This window comes from Pseudophryne corroboree, chromosome 11 (genome assembly GCF_028390025.1).
Source record: "Pseudophryne corroboree isolate aPseCor3 chromosome 11, aPseCor3.hap2, whole genome shotgun sequence".
In the NCBI taxonomy this organism is placed as follows: domain Eukaryota; kingdom Metazoa; phylum Chordata; class Amphibia; order Anura; family Myobatrachidae; genus Pseudophryne; species Pseudophryne corroboree.
Window position 1 is genome coordinate 115,728,269 of NC_086454.1, and position 25,374 is coordinate 115,753,642.

Here is a 25,374-nt window from a genome sequence, read left to right on the forward strand (position 1 = left end):
CTTTTTGAAGCCAAAAAGAGCAGCCCATAGCCATACTTTAGCAAATCCCTTCATAATGCATTGTGCACGGGATGTTCTTTAAATTCTGAAATCCACCTTAAATTGACAAAGATCCATGATACGGAGGAGGGGGGGGGGGGCATGGGCAAATCAGGGGAGGTGTGGCCATGTCTCTTCCCCAAAAGCAGCAGAAGTCTCTTTCTCTCTCTCTCTCTACCCAATGTGCTACTGACCCAGCCCCACACCAGTTTACAGCAGCTGACCCGAGTTCAGGTAAGTAGTACCTGTGCTTCCCCCCCTATCGGTGCCCCTAACAATGATTATACTAATAATCTAGTGTACATTTTATGAAGATACAGACAGGTAATATGCAGGAGATTTCTGAAGATAATACTTACTTGTTTTCACAGGTCTTAACATGCACTGGTCCACAAGCATTGTATACCTTCCCAGCAGGGCAGGTGTATGCTATATTAGGTAGAGAGAAATAAACCATTAGATTGAAATCTATAAAGGATAACAGACATTACAATTAGAATAGCTATGCAGAAAGTGGCCAGCATTAATTATTACTCTGTTTTTTTTTTATTTTAACACACTTTTTATACTGAAGAAAACACATCACAATGCAGATATTTAAATACAGAGAGAAGAGGGTGCCCTGATCAACACTTACGGCAGTGGCCAAAAGTTTTTCCTCTCCAGTCCACACAGATTCCACTGGAAATGCACAAGGAAGCATAAATCTCTAAGCTGGAACACTGCACTGAATTATTGCTAATGCGGCAGGCATCAAAAACGCATCCTTCGTGGTAAGGCTTTGGAGGTATGATTTTGTGGCAGTCAGCAAACACCCTAAAGAAAGTAATCACAGTAAGTGAAATATTACTGCAGTGTCAGTCATATTATGACTACAAAATATACAGAGTAGTATACAAATAAGCAGAGAAAGATAGTTATATGAAATGATTATAACTTACTCGCTTAAGATCACATCACAAAGAGGTGAAGGTGGGCATGCTGGTGGTGGCGTTGTGGGCCCTGTAGGCACTGTAGGTGATGGAGGGGGTGGCACATTGCAGTATGGCTTGTCTGTCACGTTCACCTTCCAGTGAGGAGCCATCTGGGAGCAGTCTTTCACGGTCTTACCACTTGGCATTCTACAGTCTTCAGTGCTGTTGTTGGAGCAGTAACCTGTTTTGGAAACAAAAACATTTTTGATGTTTTAACTGCAACAGTATAGTATAAAAGAAGAGAGCAAACAGCACCAATATTATGTATGTAGGTCAACTTTATCAGCAAAATTAAGAATCATTACATACCACACTGTCCTTCTGTGTTGTGACCAAATTTACTTAATGGCAGTTTAACTACAAAGATCATTCCACTAAATGAGATGTAAGCATCAATTTCTGGGATTTCCACAATCATGTTGATACCAGCGCTAGTAATGGTAATGCCGTCTTTGGTAAATCCTGGTGTGATCCAGTTGTTGTTGAACCTAATCTGTTGGCAAAGGACAGAAACTGTCATTGCAAAATAATATTTAAAAAATTGCAAAAAATTAACTTTGACTTAAGGCTGAAGTTCTTTCTTCACCACCAATGAAGTCTCATAAAGGAAAGCGTAACTGACTCGTAAATCACTTACCCTGTTATTCATTCTTCCTTGGTACAGCATACGGGTCAACACAATCTCATTGGATTTATAGTAGATCAAGATAGACTGCGGACAGGACAAGCCATCTTCAGCATCACAGAAGTAGTTGTCAACAAGAACGCGGAAGTTATCATACTTGGGAGTGATTTGCTGCACAAGAACATAAGTGCAGTTGTCCAGGAAAGTGTAATAGACTCCATCAAAGGTGATGTAATGAGGATCACCCCAGCCGCTGCAAACACCTATTAGATAGATTTTTACATGTTAATACGTTTTAATATTTAGGCATGTCTACAAGCTACTGTACGCATATGTTTTATATACTGTACTACTTATATACGTCTAACAGTAATGTACATTATTTTAGAGACTTACATTGACAATCATAATAGTCACAGCAGCCGTCTGCGCTCTTCTTTTTCAGAGGTGGGAATCCATTAGCACAAGTCAGTGGTTTTAGTTCGGGGCAAGTCACTGGTTCGATAGTGATAACATTGTTACCATGGCAGGTGGCCACTGTGCAGTTGTTAATTATCCATGTTTCATTGGTCTGTGGATTACAAAAAAAGTCCTCTTTTCAAAAACACTCATCAATGGTATTTATTTATACCCAGGATTACTGTGTACAGCAGATGTACTGAGTAACTGCACCTGCAAATTCACATACTGTATTCATATTTTACTGTTATCATTGCACAAAGTGAAGCAATATGCATTGGAATTACTCAATTAGAATTAGGCAAATCTTAATCATGTAAACATTTTACTTGCAAAAAGTATGAAAAATACTAGGGCTAGATGCATCATCGCGTGGAGAGTGAAAAAATGGAGAGAGAGAAAGTACCAACGAACCATCTCCTAACTGCCAGGGTACAGGCTGTGTTTGAAAAATGGTTGGCTGGCTGTTAGTTTATCACTTTCCATCTTATTACTCTCCAAGCGATGATGCATTAAGCCATGAAATACTATAAGCATTGCACAACACTGTACATTGTTGCAAACCTACCCCCATACAGTATATTACCTCCATACAGTATTTGGCTTGGTTGCAACAGTTTGAATGAACAGGTCCCTTATTACAGGACTCTGCTACTTTGACCCCTATTATGTACTAAGGTGGGCTAAAGTCGTAATCCTCTACACAAATCATTCCAGAAACACTGAAAAAAATGACTTCAAAAATACTGTACAGTAAGTGTTGTTATTACAATAATGATAATGGACTAACTTTTCATATAATTACCTTTCTAGGTGGACATCCTTCTACCGCAGTTGTTTTGACAATTGTTGTTGTGCTTGTCTGACTTGTTGTTGTGGGCTTAGTGGTTGTTGTGGTTTCAGGTGTGGTTGTCGTGGGCTTAGTGGTTGTAGTTTCAGGTGTGGTTGTCGTGGGCTTAGTGGTTGTTGTGGTTTCAGGTGTGGTTGTTGTGGGCTTAGTGGTTGTTGTAGTTTCAGGTGTGGTTGTTGTGGTCTCAGGTGTAGTTGTTTTGAGCTTAGTTGATGTTGTAGTTTCAGGTGTGGTGGTTGTTGCTGGAGTGGTGTGAATACAAGATCCAGTGAACCTTTCAGCCTCACAAAAGTCATTACAGACTGCATAGAAATAGCAACCAGCTTCATCGGTTTTGTTGTAAATGACTTCTCCTGTAACAGAAAATCACAAAAGTACTGAATGTAAGAATGTGATGCAACTGAAATTATACAAATTCATAATTCTTCTACAATAAATGGTATATTTGTAGAAGGAGAATGGGAATAGGAAAGAAAAATAGGAATCTACAGATCTATGCTAATACATTTACCTTTTAAAAAAATAATGTTAAAGTAAAAATTCCATTAAAAACTCTTAGAAACAGTTTAAAATTTACAGTAATCGAATTATCATTACATTTGGTTACTGAAAACAATAAATTATACAATAAGACTACTGTACCTGGTAAGAATAATTTGTTATCTACATGACAGAAACATCGCTCAGTAGTCTGTTTTTCTGTAGTAGGTTTGGTGGTTGTGGTGGGCTTGGTAGTGGTTTTTGAAGTAGTTGTTGGCACTGTTGTGGTGATGATCTCTTTTGTTGTTGTTGTGACTGGCTTGGTTGTTGTTTCTGTAGTAGTTGTTGGCACTGTTGTGGTGATGATCTCTTTTGTTGTTGTTGTGACTGGCTTGGTTGTTGTTTCTGTAGTAGTTGTTGGCACTGTTGTGGTGATGATCTCTTTTGTTGTTGTTGTTGTGACTGGCTTGGTTGTTGTTTCTGAAGTAGTTGTTGGCACTGCTGTGGTGATGATCTCTTTTGTTGTTGTTGTGACTAGCTTGGTTGTTGTTTCTGTAGTAGTTGTTGGAATTGTTGTGGTGATGATCTCTTTTGTTGTTGTCACTGGCTTGGTTGTTGTTTCTGTAGTAGTTGTTGGAACTGTAGTGGTGGTGATCTCTTTTGTTGTTGTTGTGACTGGCTTGGTTGTTGTTTCTGTAGTAGTTGTTGGCACTGTTGTGGTGATCTCTTTTGTTGTTGTTGTGACTGGCTTGGTTGTTGTTTCTGAAGTAGTTGTTGGCACTGTTGTGGTGATTTCTTTTGTTGTTGTTGTGACTGGCTTGGTTGTTGTTTCTGTTGTAGTTGTTGGAATTGTTGTGGTGATTTCTTTTGTTGTTGTTGTGACTGGCTTGGTTGTTGTTTCTGTAGTAGTTGTTGGAATTGTTGTGGTGATGATCTCTTTTGTTGTTGTTGTGACTGGCTTGGTTGTTGTTTCTGTAGTAGTTGTTGGAACTGTTGTGGTGGTGATCTCTTTTGTTGTTGTTGTGACTGGCTTGGTTGTTGTTTCTGTAGTAGTTGTTGGCACTGTTGTGGTGATGATCTCTTTTGTTGTTGTTGTGACTGGCTCAGTTGTTTTTTCTGTAGTAGTTGTTGGAACTGTTGTGGTGATGATCTCTTTTGTTGTTGTTGTGATAGGTTTGGTTGTTGTTTCTGTAGTAGTTGTTGGAACTGTTGTGGTGATAATCTCTTTTGTTGTTGTCACAGGCTTGGTTGTTGTTTCTGTAGTAGTATTTGTTGGCACTGTTGTGGTGATGATTTCTTTTGTTGTTGTTGTGACAGGCTTGGTTGTTGTTTCCGTAGTAGTTGTTGGCACTGTTGTGGTGATGATCTCTTTTGTTGTTGTTGTGACTGGCTTTGTTGTTGTTTCTGTAGTAGTTGTTTGAACTGATGTTGTTACAGCTGAAGTGGTAGTGGGGGCTTCACAATGACTATAATCATCACAGCATTGTACTCTTATCTCGTAATTATAACACATATCCCATTCTTTCTTTTGTTCTTCATTTTTGCAAACAAGACCATAGTGGACATTACATGTAACATCTTGATCAAGTTTATCAATACTGACACCAGGGAAATTCACTGCCCGACACTGGATATCTGAAGGTTTCTTACAGATAGACCCCCCTGCTGCAATAATATTTTTATAGGTCTCATAATCTCCACCACCAATTCCAGATGATGGATGGTCTGTATCAAACCATGGTGACCATTTACATTTTGGTTGACATGCTGTTGAAGCTGGTGGTGTAGATTCTGTAGTAGTTTCCTCTGGTGTGGTTATTATTACAACTGGTGTTGTACTTTCTGTGGTAGTCAGTTTAATTGTTGTAGGTATGGTGGTTGTGGATTCAGTTGTTGTTGGTGTTGGAGTAGTTATAATTACTTTGGTAGTAGTTGGTTTTTCTGTAGTTGTTATAACTGAGGTTGTTGTTGAAATTGTAGTAGATGTTGTTTGTGGAGGAGCTGTGCTACAATGACTGTCATCACAACATAAAACTTTTATCTGGTAATTATAGCACAGTTTTACTTTACCAACTTGATCCTTGTTGTTGCACACTAAGCCAATAGTAACATCACATTGAACAATCTGGCCAACATTACCAATGCTGATGCCAGGGAAATCTTCAGCTCTGCATTCAATGTTTTGTGGGTTCTTGCAGATATGTCTCCCTTTAGCTATTATATTCTCAAAGGTTTCTTTGTCTCCTCCATTTAAGCCCGATGTTGGAGTATCAACATCAATCCATGTTGTCCACTTGCACTGAGGTTGGCAGGGCTCTGGTTGGGATGTTGTAGAGGATGTTTTTACAATTTGTGTAGTTGAAGTTGTAGTTTCTGTTGTTGCTTTAGGAGTTGTAGGAGAGGTTGTAACAATTTCTGTAGTTGAAGCTGTAGTTGAAGTTGTTGTTTTGGGAGTTTCAGTTGTAATTGTTTCTATAGTTGTAGGTATGGTGGCTGTGGTTGTGGATTCAGTTGTTGTAGGTATGGTGGTTGTGGATTCAGTTGTTGTAGGTATGGTGGTTGTGGATTCAGTTGTTGTTGGTGTTGGAGTAGTTAGAATTACTTTGCTAGTAGTTGGTTTTTCTGTAGTTGTTATAACTGGGGTTGTTGTTGAAATTGTAGTAGATGTTGTTTGTGGAGGAGCTGTGCTACAATGACTGTCATCACAACATAAAACTTTTATCTGGTAATTATAGCATTGTTTTACTTTTCCAACTTGATCCTTGTTGTTGCACACTAAGCCAATAGTGACATCACATTTAACAATCTGGCCAACATTACCAATGCTGATGCCAGGGAAATCTTCAGCTCTGCATTCAATGTTTTGTGGCTTCTTGCAGATAGGTCTCCCTTTAGCTATTATGTTCTCAAAGGTTTCTTTGTCTCCTCCATTTAAGCCAGATGTTGGAGTATCAACATCAATCCATGTTGTCCACTTGCACTGAGGTTGGCAGGGCTCAGGTTGGGATGTTGTAGAGGATGTTTTTACAATTTGTGTAGTTGAAGTTGTAGTTTCTGTTGTTGCTTTAGGAGTTGTAGGAGAGGTTGTAACAATTTCTGTAGTTGAAGTTGTAGTTTCTGTTGTTGTTTTGGGAGTTTCAGTTGTAATTGTTTCTATAGTTGTAGGTATGGTGGCTGTGGTTGTGGATTCAGTTGTTGTAGGTATGGTGGTTGTGGATTCAGTTGTTGTAGGTATAGTGGTAGTGGTTGTGGATTCAGTTGTTGTTGGTGTTGGAGTAGTTAGAATTACTTTGCTAGTAGTTGGTTTTTCTGTAGTTGTTATAACTGGGGTTGTTGATGAAATTGTAGTAGATGTTGTTTGTGGAGGAGCTGTGCTACAATGACTGTCATCACAACATAAAACTTTTATCTGGTAATTATAGCATTGTTTTACTTTTCCAACTTGATCCTTGTTGTTGCACACTAAGCCAATAGTGACATCACATTTAACAATCTGGCCAACATTACCAATGCTGATGCCAGGGAAATCTTCAGCTCTGCATTCAATGTTTTGTGGTTTCTTGCAGATAGGTCTCCCTTTAGCGATTATGTTCTCAAAGGTTTCTTTGTCTCCTCCATTTAAGCCAGATGTTGGAGTATCAACATCAATCCATGTTGTCCACTTGCACTGAGGTTGACAGATCTCATGTTGAGATGATGTGGGTTTTGCAGTTGTAAATGTTTTAGTTACTACTACTACTTCAGTTGTAGATTCAGTGGTTGTTTTTGGAGGTGTAGCTGTTCTTTCTTTTGATATAAAAGCACTTGTTGTTTCTGATGTTGTAGTTGTCTCTGGTGTTGTGATGGAAATAGTAGTTGAGGTGGTTGTGGTTGTAGTTAAAGGAGTAGTTGTGGTAGTGGCAGTTGTGGTTGTCTCTGGTGTTGTTGAGGTGGTTGTGGTTTCAGGTGTAGTTGTTGAGGTGGTTGTGGTTTCAGGGGTAGTTGAGGTGGTTGTAGTTAGAGGAGTAGTTGTGGTTGCAGGTGTAGTTGTTTCTGGTGTTGTGGTTGTCTCTGGTGTTGTTGTTGAAATTGTAGTTGAGATGGGTGTTGTTAAAGGAGTAGTTGTGGTAGTGGCAGTTGTTGTTGTCTCTGGTGTTGTTGGGGTTGTTGTTTCAGGGGTAGTTGTTGAGGTGGTTGTGGTTTCAGGGGTAGTTGTTGAAGTGGTTGTGGTTTCAGGGGTAGTTGAGGTGGTTGTAGTTAGAGGAGTAGTTGTGGTTTCAGGTGTAGTTGTTTCTGGTGTTGTGGTTGTCTCTGGTGTTGTTGTTGAAATTGTAGTTGAGATGGGTGTTGTTAAAGGAGTAGTTGTGGTAGTGGCAGTTGTTGTTGTCTCTGGTGTTGTTGGGGTTGTTGTTTCAGGGGTAGTTGTTGAGGTGGTTGTGGTTTCAGGGGTAGTTGTTGAGGTGGTTGTGGTTTCAGGGGTAGTTGAGGTGGTTGTAGTTAAAGGAGTAGTTGTGGTTGTTTCTGGTGTTGTTGAGGTGGTTGTGGTTTCTGGGGTAGTTGTTGAGGTGGTTGTGGTTTCAGGAGTAGTTGTGATAGTGGTAGTTGTATCAGGAATTATAGTTGTCTCTGGAACGGTTGAAAATATAGAAGTTGTTTCTTGGATTGGTGTAGTCTCTGGTGTAGTTGTTGCTGGAGTAGTGGTGGATGGAGTAGTTGTTTCTGGTGCTGTCGAAATAATTGTTGTTTCTGTGGTTGTTGATTGTTGTTCACAGTGACTGTAATCATCACAGCAAAGAACTTTCACTTGGTAGTTGAGACATACTTTGAAGTCTCCTTCCTGATCTTCATTGTTGCAAATAAGACCAATAGTAAGATTACACTGAACAACTTGCCCAATTCGACCAATTGGTACTTTAGGGAATTTTTCAGCTCTGCATTGAATACCATCAGGTTTTGAACAAACTTTTATTCCTTCTGCTCGGATATTTTCATATGTCTCAAAATCACCTTCATCCTTACCCACACTTGGTACATGAACATCAATCCATGATGTCCATGTACATTTTGGTTGACAGATTGATGTAGTTGGTGTGCTTGATGTAGTTGTACTAGCAGGAGTGGTTGTAGGAGACTTTGTGGTCACTGTGGTTGTAGAGTGTGTTGTAGGATGTGTTGTCTCTACTGGAGTTGTTGGCTGTGTGGTTGTAGGTGTTTCTTTAGTGGTTGTAGGTGCTGTGGTGCTAACAGTAGTAGTTTCTGTGGATACAGTGGTTGTTGCTGGTGTTTTGACTTCACAACTTTCAAAGCTACAGCACTGGATTCTGATCTGATAATTGTAGCAAATAGGTGGTAACTGTTCTTTGTTCAGGCAAATTAGTCCAAATGATGCATTACATTGTACGTTCTGCTCAAGCTCTGCTAGTGGTGTGTCAGGGAACCTTTCAGCTCTGCATTCTATTTCTGCTGGATAGTTACAGATGTTATATCCTTTGGATTTTATATTCTCATATGTATCAAAATCTCCATTCTCCATACCTACTTCAGGATAACTAACATCAAACCACTGGGACCATGTGCACACCTCTTTAACACAGGTTGTTGGAGTTGTTGGTTGTGTTGTTGTAGGTGTTTCTTTTGTGGTTGTAGATGGTGTTGTAGGATGTGTTGTCTCTATTGGAGTAGTTGGCTGTGTAGTTGTAGGTATTTCTTTTGTGGTTGTAGGTGCTGTGGTGCTAACAGTAGTAGTTTCTGTGGATACAGTAGTTGTTGCTGGTGTTTTGACTTCACAACTTTCAAAGCTACAGCACTGGATTCTGATCTGATAATTGTAGCAAATAGGTGGTAACTGATCTTTGTTTAGGCAGATTAGTCCAAATGATGCATTACATTGTACGTTCTGCTCAAGCTCTGCTAGTGGTGTTTCAGGGAACCTTTCAGCTCTGCATTCTAAGTCTGCTGGATGGCTACAGATGGAAAATCCTTTTGATTTTATATTCTCATACGTGTCAAAATCGCCATTCTCCATGCCTACTTCAGGATAACTGACATCAAACCACTGGGACCACGTGCACACCTCTTTAACACAGATTGTTGTAGGAAGAGGTATTGTTGTTCCTAAGTGATGCCAATGAAAAAACAGTTATTGCATTAGTTTATCATGCATTTAATAATAATGACTGATAATTACATGACGGTGTGTTAACACTCAAATGTGTTTATCATTGATTTCAACCTACCTTTCGTAGCAGTGGGTTGTGTTGTGGTAAAGGTAAATGGTGTTGTTGCAGTAATAGGGCAGGGGTAATAATCTCTGTAAATTGTGCCATTCTCCTTGCAGATAGCAAAGAAACAGCCCCCAATGCCATCCGTGGTGTTGTAAACAACATCATTGTAACTGTATAATTTATCCTGATATTCACAATAACAAGCTGTCAAGACAGAATAAAAGAATACATGAGGAAACAGGAACAAATAATGTTTCAAAATAACAATATAAGTGTACTGTTTAAGGAACAACATACAAAATACTTGAACATTATATAACATATTATATGCACGATTAAATACTTTTTTTTATACAAGTTAGGAATACATCATCCCATAACTTTGCACTAATCACAACTTCATAGTATTCCATGACGTAATATGATTTCCTGCAGAGGATCTGACACTTTTGCTTCTATTGAACTATTAAACTAAGCATACTATCTTATCTAAATTTGTATAACCAAAAAACATAATCAGTAAACATACACATACGAATATGTCATTGATAAATCATTCATCTAATAAAAAATAAGATAAAAGCAAAATTAAAAATAAGCAGTTACTGGGACATCTGTTGTTTTTTTTTTGTCTGAATGCTATAAACTCTGATGCACAATCTGGTCGTTTCCTCAGAGGGTTATAGTGCCACTATAACCCTCTGAGGAAACGACCAGATTGTGCCGGTTGAGAAACGCGTCAGGGCTGCTATAGGATCCGACTACCTTTCATCCTACTACCTCCATTTCTCACGGACTTTATCTGTTCCAGCTCTACTCCACTGTCGGGTAAAAATCTGCCCGAGTTCAGCCTCCTGCACTGGTCCGTTTTGAATTACGGGGACCGTGGCTGCCAGCTCACTTCCACTGTCGGGTCCGAATCTGCCCGATTAAAGCCACCTGCACGGGTCCCTTTTGCAAACACGGGGACCGTGGCTATTAACTTATCTCCTTGGATCAACGGCACTTCGGTTAATTACAGCACCGTCAGATGATCCATAGGAGTGGTGAGCAGTCAGGAGTCTGACAAGACTCAGTAAGGAGAGAGCAGTGGATACAGCCGCTGGAACAAACAGACACCCGAGCACTCGGGAGTGCTTTATTCACATCAAGGAAGCGGTAAGCGTTAATTCCCTATATGAGGATATACTAAACCAAACGGAACTGGTGCTCTGTCTATTGGAGGTAATTCACAGATATTTAACACAAATCAACAGTGCACTGACTTTGTATACATGTGACTTTCACTTTGAACAAATTAATACAAGTATGAGACTATTATATGGATAAGATCCGCAGCACTTAAAACACCAGCTGCCTAAAATTTCCAGGATTACTTCATATTGTCATATACTAGTATACTAGTGCACTCTAAATGTGTGGAATATATGGAGTGGTAGTACGGAATTAATTCACAAGTATTATACCAATCGGTATTCAGAGGGTTGTGTCCGGGGCTCCGTGGAAAAATATCCCCTACACTGCTCTTGGGGCCTGCAATATATCTAGGCATGCTCCTGGACCTGCTCATTGTAGTGTGGTATAAAATGAACTGGAGAGCATTTTAATGTTATATAATATAAACCGGGTCACTGTAAGGAGGCACAATATAAACAGGGAGCACTATATATCATAATGTGAATTGAGGGTACTGTGTAGCATAATGTGTACTGGTAACTCTGAAATGTAACATAGTGTGTACTTAAGCACTACTGCGATTCATAAAAGAAATTAGGGCACTACTCTCGGGCATAACATTAAATAAGGCTCTGGTATGGTTCAGAAAATGAACTAGGGTGTCTCTCTAGAAGCATTGGGACGAGGGCCCCTTTGAAATGTTGCTATGGGGCCCACAAAGTCCTGGCTATACCCCTGGATAGATAGATAGATAGATAGATAGATAGATAGATAGATAGATAGATAGATAATTATTGACAACACCAAACAAAAGGAACAGAGGTGGAAACATAGTGGTAGTTGGAGGAATGTGAGTGCTAATCTGCTCAGCCACAATTGAAAATCTCTAAAGGAAGTCAAATTTTTGTTTATTATCTTCCTAGTGATAGTCTTAAAGGTGACTAAGTGCAACAACATGGAGGTGGAGCAGTCGGGTATCTCTTTCTAGAACACAATGTTCTAGACCTGGGGGTTGATTCATAGTTGTATGTAAATAGCACAGCTGCAGCATCTTAGTACGCAGTGGCTGTGCAAAGCCACAGGACCCATATTAAGTAAAAAGACGCCCCACTGCTGAGTCTGCATATGCAGCATCAGATCAACTGCATGACCATTGGACATCTGAGTAACCCTCGAGCTACTCAGCATGTCTGATGAAATCACGCTGTCGGGACCATAGAAGCTGCATCCAATGACTCAGCCACTGGCTTCAGCACTCCCAGAAAATGGAGCTGATATCCCTGTTTTCTGGGACACTACCCAACGCCCCCATCCCACCTAAACACCAGCAGCATGTAATTAACGATGAGGTTTCTGGACACAGATCTGAATGCGCTGCACTGCGGCTGCACATTTGTTTTCTGTTTTTTTAATTAACAATGCAAGTTAGCAAAGTTGCTGCAGAATGTCAAGCAAATAATTTTTTTTCAGGGGAACATTATGAGTAGCTCCAGAGACCAGGGCCTTCTTTACATATAGGTCCACTAGGCATCTTCCCAGGGCCCAACAATTCTAGAGGCCTTGAAGCAGGGGCAGGCTTGTGCCCCTGGAGCTTCTTCGGAGGCAGGTAGAAAATGCTGCCTGGCCACTCTAATTGTGAATTACACACAATAAGAGCAGCTGGGCAGCCTCCGGGCCTGCAAACAGAAAGTGAAGGGCTGTCAGCATGCTGACTGGTGGATTGATGGAGCTATGAACCAATCACAGTGCTGACAGCCATTTACTGTATGGAAGCATGTGGAGAGACTGCATGTGACCACAGGAGGGGTAAACTGTGATTTTTTTAAATTATTATTATTCCTAGAAATGAGTGGGTAGGGGCCCCAGTGCATTGCTTTGCCCAGGGCCTACAATGCTGTTAAGATGGCCCTGCCAGAGATTGGGGGGTGTATTTGCTAAGGCCTGAAGAAAGATAATGTGGATAGAGTTAAAGTAACCAGCTCATAGTATTGTTCAAACACAACCTGTAACATGGCAATTAAGAGCTGATTAGTTGGTACATTATCTCTCTTTATCTCTCTTCAAGGCTTAGTAAACAAACCCCTATATCTACCATTTTCACTTTTACTTTGGCATTCTGCTCTGTATTTGTTATTTATACCTTTTCGCGGAATGTATTGTGTATAAAGACTGTATTGTGTATAAAGAGAGCTGGGATAACAATAGCGTCATTTATTTCTGCTCTAAGGTGTGGTTGTTGGGGGTAAAACATGTAGAAGTCTGGGTGGGACAACATCTGTAAGGGTGGTCTGGGAGGAACAAAACTTATAGGAGGGAACTGCGCAAGGAATAATTCTTGTCATCAACTCCATAGAAATACAGAAAGAGAATCTTCCTACTCAACATCTTATTATAAAACTGGGGGGCAGATGTATTAACCTGGAGAAGGCATAAGGAAGTGATAAACCAGTGATAACTGCAAGGTGATAAACGCACCAGCCAATCAGCTCTTATATGTAAATTGACAGCTAGGAGCTGACTGGCTGGTGTGTTTATCACCTTGCACTTATCACTGGTTTATCACTTCCTTATGCCTTCTCCGGGTTAATACATCTGTCTCATGGTTTCTTCACGACAATTATATTTTGATTGTCCTTATTTTGATTGTCCTGTGGTAGAAATCAATATGCTTATACTGTATTATCTAGTTCATTAGGTTAAATTAAGGACATTAATTTGCCCATATTTACCTTCTTTTTGATATTTGCAAACTACTCCTGACAAGCTGCATGCACTGTGGAGAGAAATAATCAAGATTAACAGACATGAATAGGTTATTGTCCTATGACACAGTTCCATCATGTGTATATCATCAATGTTCTACATGTATAAAGTGTAGCAGAGCTATAGACAAGCAGTCAACAGCCCCGGGTAGTGAACCATCTCCATTTTCACAGCAAATATAAATGCAAGAGCTCTTAAAGCATGGTGTTGCAGGCTCACACCACTTACCATGTTGTACAGGTTTCACTTGTAGGTACGAGTTCCCCAACTTTGTAATGATTGTCTTCATTGTCATAGCAACCGCACTGAGCTACGCACTCCAATTCATCCTCATCAAACAAGGGCTTTTCGGCTGGACAGCTTGGATAACATCCTAATTGGTCAAGAGATATCAAGAGTCATGTAAATCTGCTATACATTCTTTATGAGCTATCTCACTACTAATGGAATCAGGTCTTCCTGCTGGTATTCTAAATAATGTCAACCCTATCCTTTTTAACCCTAAAATGGAATTTAATTAAGTGACTGCTAATAACTTTAATGCATAATTTCTAAAAACCTTAAAACAGACTAAAAATGCATTATTTATGGTTTGTACATTGTCTCAATATACAAAATAAAATCGTATGACGGTACATACTGTAGAATATATAAATACTACTATTACTCAAATGACTGTAGCATTGTTACGTTACCTTCTAAGCCTGATAACTCATGCAGACATTTCCCACTTGGGTTCCTGCAGGTCTTCAAACAAGGAGCTCCACAGGGCTTGTAGTGCCACTCACATTCTCCTTCAGGGTTGTAGTAATCACAGAACAGAGCTGGAGAAAGAAGCAGAAAGCATATTTTATATAGTGAAAGAAGTCAATAAAAAATGTTTATCCTTTAAAAAAACAACTGTATGCATTGACCATGCTGTGAGCACCGAAGCAATGGTTGGTAGTGGCTTTCACAGTCACACCACTGACAACAAAATTCTCAACATTTGGCTGTGTATAATAGCATTTCAGAGTATAATACTAACGACAGATATTTGGGGTTCTCCAGGAAACACAGATGCCAGATTCTCCACAGGCCTGGGCATAGGCAGCGACGGCTGTACAGAAACACTCGCAGTCACCTCCAGAGTCACAAGCACAAGAGTCAGTGACACAAGCATCGTAGTACTTGGATGGATCAACCTGTTCAAAAAGTAAAGGATATATAAATTTTTCTATTTTATTTTACAATTTTATGCACAGGATTTTGAGCAAATATTTTCATAAATTACATTTGGCTTTTTTTGGAATGGTTGTGTCTCTAGGGTTAAACGTGAAGGCCCACCTAGATCCTTTCATGGTTTTGGTAAGACTGTATTTAAAAGTAGAAATGTGCAAGGTTCCCTTTGTTTTGGATTTGGTTTTGGCAAAACCACCCTCAATAGTTTTGGTTCAGATTCTGAATTCGATTTAAATTGATTAAAAAAATTGACAATCATTGATTAAAAAAATCCATAAAAATCGATAAAAACCAGCTAAAATAATGTAATTTTTTGCAATTCAAAACTCAAAATTCTGATATAAAATCCAAATTCTGAAACACAGGAGGATTCAAACCGGGACTTGGTTCAGATCAGATCTCCCTGGTAGATCCAGACTGGTTTTGGTTCGGATCCACAAAACACGAGTGGACTCAGATTTCTGGAGAACCAAACCGTATATCTCTAATTTAAAGTGCTTTAAATGCTGACTATCACACCCTATTCTAAAATGAAGAATCCTAACATGGGTGAAACAGGCTACAATAGCTCTAGATAAAAATTCTGTCCCATGTATCTAAAGTTCTGATACGTTAATGCCACTTTCTAGACTACCATGCCCTAAAATAAAAGCCTCTTACTGTATATGCATGATGTTCTTTTTATGAATAATATTAATGGAGACTTTTAGACTGTATCATGTTGACTACATACTATATATGGCAAACACAATGAGGGTGAGATTAATGGGCAGAGTTTTATCATCCTGTAGACAAGGTAGTGCATACCTGAGCATGGCAGTAGGAAAAGGCTTTGCTGTTGATTATGCTGCATTGTTTCTGTGCCCAGGATTTCCGATATGGGTTAGCACTGCAGGCATCACCAGGTTGCTTGGCATCTGGACATGTTGATGATAGTTTCCAGCTGTTGCCAAATTCAGTAACATCTCCTACCACTGACTGACTCCTTGTAGTAAAGTCATTGTTCCCATTTCCATCATAATCACCACACAGGCCACAAACTTTTCCCTGTGAATGGAGCAGATATCAGTAATGAATGCATCACAATATTAAATATATCAAACCACAAAGTAAATAATTCTGTTACAGTAACTGAATGACCTTTATAGATGTAATCATGCATAAAAAAACAGATGAGTGAGAAAAAAAACACATATTTATGTTTTCCTTTACTATATTAATTTCCACATTACTAATCACATACTGTAAACTGATTTAGGAAGTCCAATACAGGAAACTGAGAATTGAGTCTTACCTCAAAATCTTGACTGAGCTTAATAAAGATGCTGGTCTTTCTGTCCCACATCAGGATTAGTCCATTGTCACCCTCAATTACGAGGTAGATACCCATATGTCTGACATGGTATGGAACCACTCCTCCAATGCCCCTCTGTACCACTTCAATGTGCTCATCTGTGAGAATAATTTCGTAGCTCTATGTATGGAAAGATTGGGATATATAAGAGAATAAGTAAGGAAAATAACAACCCCATCCATCTAGATTATATTTATCTATTCATTATAAAAATATTATAAAATATACATATCTCACCCCTAGGAAGACCTTGATGCTTTTAGAACATGTGGTTCCAGTGGTGCCACATGGGATGTTCTCAGTAATGACTCTGAAGGTGCTACCGTTTGCTCCCTGACCACAGTGGTCCTGAAAGACGTAGGGTGATATCACATAATTAGCATGATCATTAATTAAACTAAGCATCGAACTTCAGTGTGTCTGTTAGATCATTTTACCTGCGCAAGAGTATATTCACAATCTCCATTAAAGCTGTAACGTTTGCCGTCAAAGGTAATATAATGTCCATCACCGTACACAGCACAGGTGGCAAGGCATGGGTTGTTGGTACATTTCCACATTCGGTCCTTGCAAGTACTATTAAGAAATATAAATTGGAAATTAGATTTCTTAATGCTTTTTATTGAGACTTTTCAGAGATATCTTTCTGGGTGACGCAGTCCAATTTCTCATACCAACTATTGCATTTCACTTTAATCTGCTCCCCTGGCTGATAACTGGCATCGTTATGAATGCACGGACACTGCTCTTCAGCAATGCAGCCACCTTTACCATCTGAGACCAGCCCCTGAGGGCACACACAGCCAGATATGCATTTTGCACTGTACTGTAAGATAAAAACAATAAATACACAATATATTAATGTTTCTCATTCCTCCAATAAAATACTCTAAAAAAAAAACATTTTATAAGACAAATATTCAAATGTTCATGCAATATTGGCATTATTTTATTTTAATGTGCTGCATCACATAACTACCTTAGGTTACGTGATTATTATTTATTACTATTAACTTTCATTTATATGGCGCACAAAGTGTACTCATTGCCATACTGATTAAGCATGCTAAAAACATGCCACATTTACAGGGTATTCACATCACAAGGGGTAGCATGGATAACTGGGCAAGGGTTGGGCAACTCACTGAAGCTAGCAGGAGTCACAGGTGCAGAATCAGAGTTACCGATGGGAAGAAGGTGACAAGGGTACGGATTACCAGGTACTCTTAGGTACACCTTTTCTACTATGCATTCAAAGCAGACACACTACAATATATTTTACAACGTGTTACAGCGAGTACTCACACAGGCCATATCCAAAGTCTGGCAACTCTTCTGGCACTCTGCACCCTTGGTGCCCACTGAGGCATTCTTGCAGTCCAAATAAACCATTGGAGCTGTGCATGCTGAGAAGACAGGGCACAAAAACGAATGAACTTGGTTCTCACTTTTGCATAATTGATGACTTTATCATTTAGCATCATATCATATAATTTCATCATATCAGTTATATATCAAAATAACTAATGAAGGCATGGAATAGAAGAAGGCAAAGGAAAAAATATCTGGCTGGAAATATGACACCTTTCACAAATAAGGAACAAAATAAAGTTGATAAGATCAACTTTACAAAGAAATATTGTTACCTGGTTGAACAGTTCCGATACAACTTAGTTTTCCCTGAGTGCAGGTGCTGTAATTAGAAAGGTAATGGTGTTAAGTTGATTTGCTATGGTAATATACAGTAGATAATGCAATTAGCAGTTTTATCATAGACAATATAGAATTATATGCTTTTATCTACATCCACACTCACCACATGATTCCATTATCATGTACAACTTCTCCAGAAGGTACGGCAGATCCCCGGTAATAACATGGACAGGCAGCCGCGGGGACACATTTGCCACTGTCATCCAAGTAGAAGTCCTTGGCACAGGTGCACCCATCAACAGGGGCAAACTTAATATCGCATGTGATATCAGGCTCACTGAGGGAGCGGCAAGTGGACTGGCAGGTGCTCACAGAGTAGGTGTAGGTCAAAGTTTTTGGACAGGTGTTCATGTATTTAGCTGCATACAAAAAACAAAGTATTATTCCAAACCAGGTATATTGTATTCTACAGTATTTTGTCTACAGGTCACAGGTCTCTGTGATGACTTTTGCAACGACAGAAGGAGATATATATAATACAAGTGTTCAGATCACTGACTCAATGATATCAGAACTCACCATTTATAAAGCTATTGGGCATATTTCAGATGTGGTTGCTGTTGCGATTGCTGTTGCTGTCTTTTGCCCTTTGCAGTTGCGATTATATGCTAATATGGTCAGAAGCTAATCTGAGTATAGGGATGACCAGTGCTGCTGCATAATTTCCATTCAACGGCATACAGCTGCTAATACATCGCTACCATTGTCGCAAATTGAGTGCCTCTGAAAACTGCTCTCCAGGGATGCAGAGGGCTCTCCAGTAGCAAGTAACATCGCAACTGCTAATTTATACACACCCAGAAAATGGCGTCTGAACGGCCGTGACATGCCTACGTTTGCCTAACCTCTACCCTTTCCCACTCCGAACCCTGTCTACATGTCACTCATTTTGCGACTAATCCCTAATTGAGGCTGCCGTTGCCATACACTGGCTGCGTATGCGCACTGTGGCTCAGACGCATGTGCAGTAAGAAAACATTGACTGATTTGCATACAATAACCGCAGTGCAATCTGAATTAGGCCCATTTTCAAAATATTAACATCAACTGTATATTACAACTTTATAAAGTATTTATTGTGGCAGTAATTATGAATGTGGCAAGAATGCTTGTAGCCATAGGGAAAGGCCCAGGAGGAGATGTATCAAATCTTGGAGAGAAATAAAGTGGAGTTGCCCAAAGCACCCTATCAGTTCTATCTTTTTTTCTTTAGCACAGTCTATAGGCGCTGATTGGTTGCTTTCGGCATTGTCTCCACATTATCTCTCTACAAAACACCTCCCCTCTGGTGTCTAGCAATGTCCCCTGGCTTACCTTTTATTTTAAATGTATAAAACAGATTGCTTCGAGAGCTGATCAAGTTTTAAAATTTTACTTAGATAAGGCAGATATAAGCTCATTCACTTTATGTAAAAAAAAAATGCTATTCTGATTTGTAATAGGAAAAGGAAGTCCTCTATTCCTTACAGCATACGGTGCTTCTCCAGCCAGTCAGTATGACCCCTTTGGAAGCGCAGGCTCGGACATAAGATGATAAGGAAGCACACATGCAGTCCTCGCTTTTCTCACAGTTACAGGTGTCAAACATGCAGTTCTGGGAAGAAATACAAGAGAATTAGATCATTGCAAATCTATAACATGTTCCGTTCCAGATGAAATGTCAAAAATTATACTAAACACACTTTAAACAAAAACAGCATAACAACAAAATATCCTTTAATTTTTTGACTTACCTGTTTGTAGACTTCAGGATTGACTGTCGCATGGCATGAAGCAAATGGGCCATCAGTATCAGATATAAGACCACACCAATGTTTGGCATAGTTCTCTGTAATAAAAGAAACAGTCAAGCATAACACATTAAACTCATATGTGCATTGTGTTTACTTAATCATTAATTTTAATGTTCACATTTCCAGGTCTGTATTAATACAATTGCATAGCAAACTGAAAGAGATGGGTCACTGTTAACTCTATTTATTTCTCTTAGTTCAAGATGCAGCTCCCATAATATTTTGTATATTTTCTATATATTTTATGTTTTCTATAAACCCACTTTATTAGCCATAGTAGATATAAGTTCATATTGATACATTTCCCCCGTGACATGTGTCTCCATGTCTTACCATTTTCCACACTGAGGGCACAAGGGTCTTCATAGACATTCTTAACATTAGAACAGTCTGCTTGGGTCTTCCAGGTGTTGGCAAATGATGCTGGAGTCCCTTCAATTACACCATTGATGGTCTGGAAGTCATCGGTCTGCTTGTCATTGTAGTTACCACAGAGACCTGAGAAGAGGAACACATCATAAGGGACCTGCCATTCACACAGTGGTTCGCAAATATGGGGGAAAAAGCTTAAAGTCAAACTTACCGCATGTCAAGCCCTTCATAGAGGGGTTTAGGACCACATACACCTGCATGAACGGAGTGAGCTGAGCCACTAGTTGGACTCCCAGTTGAGTTTGAACAACAATGTAGAAGGAAGATGGTCTGAAAATGGTGACATTGGCTGTAATTTAAAATGTTCCGGTTAGAATTATTGTGCCACAGGTATCATGCAACTTACAGCAAATGATATCAGCCTTCTATCATACCTGCAGATACCGGTAGCCGGGTATAGATGCTGTTCACAAACACACTGCCACAAGGCTTGATTACTACAATCTGGGTGAAGAAGCACAGAAGGTGACTCATGAACAAGTTACAAAATATAGTCATACACATACAGTATGTAGTACTCGTAGATCTCTATATCAATATTTATTAGGACACCCATATGTCCTGGTTTCTTCCAGGCAGTGTCCCTCTTATTTATTTTTAACTCAGAACTCTTTTTTCTTTCCATACTTGAACTTTCAGCTAAGGTTATAAGTGAGAATAAGTTCCCATAGTTGTTTATGTAAATTGGGACCTAAAAGAAAGTGTTGTGTCAGTTCTATGGCCAGAGCAAATTTCAGATTGAATGCCACAGGTTTTTATGTAAATCTTATGAGAGCTCTTATAAGATGTTCAAAGAAAATTAAGCCCAGGATACAGTAATAACCAAACAATTAAAAATATGCGAAACTGCTAATGGACACTTACAGTTTCTCCTCCATTAAGGATCATGGTGGTACTCTTAAGGCAAGTCTCACTCTCCGTCAGTCCGCATTTACGAAGCTCTGTTAGTATTGTGAAGGAATCACTACTGCAATCCTGTAGATAGAAGGAAACATCACAATAATGTAAATTTCTATTAACACACAATAGTGCATAAGCTTAAGTAACATTTACACTATAATGCATAATATTGATTTAACTCTGCTTCATAAAGGAGAGGTCAGATGGTCGTAAATGTTGCATAATCGATTGAAATTCATAAATAACAGTAGTTTATTTCCTGCATGCCATGAATATACTGTCTGTGATGTGTAATGGTTGTAATGGGAATTTGATAATGTAAAAAATGGCAAAAAAATTGAGAGGTATCAAAGTTTGGAGAAAGATAAAGTGCCAACTAATAATCTTCTGTCATTTTTCAAACAAAGCCTGTAAAATTACAGTTAGAATCTGATTGGTAAGTACTTTATTTCTCTCCACTTTATCTCTCTCCAAGCTTTTGCTACATCTCTCCATTGGTACAAATGGCTTCACCCATCTTCTACATTAATACTTTTTGTCCCATTAAGAAAAAAACTAATTATATATTAATCAAGCACAGTTCCTCACATATGCATATGTTCAATATATCTGCAGCCTATGTATAATACCATTGTTTACTGACAAATATATATGCTATCAGACTGTGAATGGTTTTAAAGTGTAGGTGCATTTCTTTTGGGCTTCCATGGCAGTAACCAGGGCTGCTAAAATTATGTATGGATCTTCGACAGAGCCGGACTGCCCATGTGAAAGGGCCAAATTCGGCCCCCAGTCCATCGCTGATCATTGAGAAAAGGGCATGCTATTAAATTTCCCATTCACTTTCATTAATACTAATCATTAAGAGGGTCTTACTTTGGTCAACACATAGTTGCAGTCTCCATGTATGTTGAAATGATTTTGGTCATAAGTAGTAATGTGAGATCCTCCATCTATGGAACAGGTTGCCGGACAAGGAATGTTCTGACAGTTCCACTTTCCAGCTGAGCAGATGCTTTTAAAAAATAACATATTAAATAAATCAATAAGTCAATTCACTTAAAAAAGAGCACACCTACTGTATAACAACATCCACTAGAGGGCTTTGAAGTATCCTGTGCATTATACAATGACACCTTATTCTGTCTGGTGAAACTATTTAATGTTAATTAGCAAATAAATGAAAATGCGATTTATCTAAAAGCATATGTCTAAACTCAACAATTAAGTCATTTGTAGAAAAGCTTAAACAGAAGATGTCAAATAACACGAAGGTGTGTGAACGTATGTTTTTCATAGGTGATACTCAAAAGCAAACACCACATGCAGCAATGTTTGTCTTCCTGCACATTCAAATCACTGCTACTCTAAGCCAGGTCAACAGTTTACAACCTCGGATACTTCTTATAAGTGTTGACAACGAAATATGGGATTTAAAGTTCACAGTATATTACAGATGTTAAGTAGAGATTTACTGACTCCATGGGGGAGATTCAAATGTTTGAAAAGTCAGTTGGGAGCCTGTTTCTTCCTATCTAATAGACAGGAAAAAACAGACACCCAACCGACTTTTCAAACATTTGAATCTCCCCCCATATTTGTTATTATGCTGTTATTATTCTCTTTTATTTATATGGGACTACAAACGTTCTGTACATATAAGCACATTAAGAATATATAATGCAAATCGAATATTGATTAATGTTTTAATAAGTCTGCATGGGCTCAAACATGACATGTTCCTACTCGCAATGACTAAATATAAATGTAATAAGCACTGGAAAAGTCTGCAAAAAATCTTAAGAATAGTGTAATTGTATTTTTTTGTACTATATTTTTATATTTGCACTGTTATTATTATTTTTTTGCTTTTTGATAGGAGTGAAGTTAGAATGCACTCATTGCATATTATGCAGTCCAAATTAGTGCTATTCTAATTGTACTGTACCTATTAGAATGCATCCTTAACAACGTTTCTCTAAATGTGGCCTCCTTCCAAAATATGTACTGGCAAAGTTATGCTAATAATCTCAAAGAACCTGTTCTTATCTCTATCAGCCAAAGTCAATATTAAAAAGATTAGAGCCATGTTGCGTACAAAGCATATCAGGGAGGTGGTATGTTACAAACCCTTTACACCACATCACTTATCTACTAATCAAAGTGGGGAGTTTGCACTTAAACATCTAGTGTTTGAATGAAGGGAGGTGCTATTAGTAAACTGAATGCAGGCTAATATTATGATTGAATAGGAACTAATACTGTACACCACCCAGTCGGTAAGAGGGCAGCTCTCTGACCGATACCACCTAATGCAAACATTCAAGAGATTACTGTACATAGTCATATAGATGTCTTAAAGCAGATTATTCCTCTATGATGTTAAAATACACAGTAACAGAATGTTTTTGGCCAGTGTATGACGCTGTAGAACATTTAATTCTGTTTCTCTATATACTGTAGAGTCGTGTTAATTGGATATCAGTGTATCACGTTTCACCAACAGCAGAATATCTACTCACCAAGTACTACAAGCTGTAGCGTAAGATGTTCCAGCAGCATAGCTGTTACTGTTGAAGGTACAAGAGCACTTTTCAAGTGGGACACAGCCAGAGTTGTTTATGTCATCAAATACCGTTCCTACAAAGAATTAGGAAATAATGTCATTGATTTTTCAGGGATAAAACTATAGATATATAAGTATATTATTATCCATTGTAATAAATAAATAAATAAAAAAATAAAAAAATAGAATGTGCATACCTGGAGGACAGTAGCAACCTTCTAAACAGTGGTTATCACAGAGGACACTCCTCTCTGGGTTGGTACAGGAGTCAGCACAAGGGGATCCACATTCCTGGTATTGCATGTTGAAAGGGCATGTTGTGGCTGTGGTGGTGGGGGGCGAGAATGAAAATATTAGATCTCATTTCATTGTATGGACCCTTTTGGTTACACATAATGAAATATGTGATATATGTCTTCATCAGAGCACTCTGGTCTTATTGACATTGAAATTGACAGTGTCACTGAAAATAACAAAAGATTAAGGAAAATACTCACGGCAAAGATCTTTAGTTCTCCAGTTCTCTGGTTGACCTCCTGCATGGGCACACTGCCTTGAGTACTCAGCAATTATGTCACACATGCACTGTGCAGTAGTGTTGCTATCACAGCGACATAGATCTTGCACACAAGCTTCAATATATTGCTCAACACCCACCAAGGAATGGCATTTTGTGAAGGTTGAACCCAGAAGGATCGACTCACAGATGTTCTCCTATAATTGGCAGCAATTTATTGATGTTTTAATATGATTAGATATTTTGACATTATACTTCTGTAGTAGGATATGGTCCACAAACCCATTACTTACATAATCTGTGCAGTTGCTCTTGGGTGTAGGTGGGACATCTTGGCACTGTTCTGTGGGTCCATCTAACTTCTGCAAGTTTCCGAACTGGGATTCTGTGATCTGGACTCCTGCAAGCAGAAAAATATACATACATTTGGCAAAGCCAATACATTTAATAGCAAAAGACGGCATGTTTTAAATGTGTAACTGAAACGTTGGCAAGTCGCCTCTTGCTAAATAAACCCCACGTCATGTGTCTGAAATACAGTGACATCACTCACAATAGCTTTGTCAATATAATCAAGTTTTAATGTTTAAAGGATCTAACATTATGCAAATAGTGCACACTATTGTTTATAATATAAAACTTAAGAATGAAGTTGCAACTGGAGTTTTAAAACCATCTCTCCTCTCTACACAGGTACAGTAAATCTCTGTTCCCTATATGATGCTTGCATTTATGCCAGCCTGAACTTTCCACACCTTAAGAAAAGTCTGTATTGAATGTGTGTTTGAAAATGTGACCCGGCAACATCCCCTATATTAATTAGCTTGTGGAAAAATTGTTCAAACACTCCTTCCCCCTGTACCAGCTGATCTAGTATTCTCCTACAAAAGTGCATAATCTTAAAGGCCTGCACAGACAACATGATAGTTTCGTTTTGTTGATATCTATATTTTTCCTGTCATTGGCAATTGTATATTATTCTTCTACTAATTGCTTATACTGCCAACTGTAACCTACGTAGTCGCTGCCTCTGCTGGTACGTATTAACAACACACGGAACCATTCATGCAGTGGGCAGCAGGAATGGTGTAATGGTTAGCATTACTGCCTCACAGTACTGAGGTCATGGGTTTGATTCCTACCACAGCCTTAACTACGTCTAGCTTGTATACTCTCCCCGTACTTGTGTGGGTTTGCATAAGTAACAATGCATAAGTCTGATAATTTTATATGGATCCTGCATCTCACTTTAGTATTCTGTAGCTTCCCTATTACACTATGTGTCATCTCTTCTAGACATTGCCTATTC

General features: G+C 38.9%; 1 protein-coding gene across 1 annotated transcript in view; it reads right to left on the minus strand.

The window, feature by feature from the left end:
* Positions 1-25,374, minus strand: part of MUC5AC (mucin 5AC, oligomeric mucus/gel-forming) — a 45,273-nt gene that overhangs the window by 13,340 nt on the left and 6,559 nt on the right. Inside the window, exons 7-38 of the mRNA XM_063944755.1 lie at positions 24,359-24,465; positions 24,046-24,262; positions 23,746-23,871; positions 23,505-23,622; positions 21,859-21,997; positions 20,947-21,057; positions 20,457-20,526; positions 20,234-20,371; positions 19,984-20,148; positions 19,591-19,685; positions 19,325-19,451; positions 17,961-18,216; positions 17,791-17,837; positions 17,450-17,550; positions 16,819-16,970; positions 16,582-16,720; positions 16,382-16,492; positions 16,085-16,264; positions 15,598-15,837; positions 14,597-14,753; positions 14,265-14,393; positions 13,798-13,942; positions 13,536-13,579; positions 9,643-9,834; positions 3,590-9,520; positions 2,903-3,300; positions 2,035-2,209; positions 1,651-1,901; positions 1,323-1,506; positions 981-1,194; positions 677-855; positions 399-468 (exon numbers count right to left, since the gene is read on the minus strand). Of these exons, the coding sequence (XP_063800825.1) occupies positions 399-468; positions 677-855; positions 981-1,194; positions 1,323-1,506; positions 1,651-1,901; positions 2,035-2,209; positions 2,903-3,300; positions 3,590-9,520; positions 9,643-9,834; positions 13,536-13,579; positions 13,798-13,942; positions 14,265-14,393; positions 14,597-14,753; positions 15,598-15,837; positions 16,085-16,264; positions 16,382-16,492; positions 16,582-16,720; positions 16,819-16,970; positions 17,450-17,550; positions 17,791-17,837; positions 17,961-18,216; positions 19,325-19,451; positions 19,591-19,685; positions 19,984-20,148; positions 20,234-20,371; positions 20,457-20,526; positions 20,947-21,057; positions 21,859-21,997; positions 23,505-23,622; positions 23,746-23,871; positions 24,046-24,262; positions 24,359-24,465 (10,708 nt within the window). The remainder of the gene's footprint in view (positions 1-398; positions 469-676; positions 856-980; positions 1,195-1,322; positions 1,507-1,650; positions 1,902-2,034; positions 2,210-2,902; positions 3,301-3,589; positions 9,521-9,642; positions 9,835-13,535; positions 13,580-13,797; positions 13,943-14,264; positions 14,394-14,596; positions 14,754-15,597; positions 15,838-16,084; positions 16,265-16,381; positions 16,493-16,581; positions 16,721-16,818; positions 16,971-17,449; positions 17,551-17,790; positions 17,838-17,960; positions 18,217-19,324; positions 19,452-19,590; positions 19,686-19,983; positions 20,149-20,233; positions 20,372-20,456; positions 20,527-20,946; positions 21,058-21,858; positions 21,998-23,504; positions 23,623-23,745; positions 23,872-24,045; positions 24,263-24,358; positions 24,466-25,374) is intronic.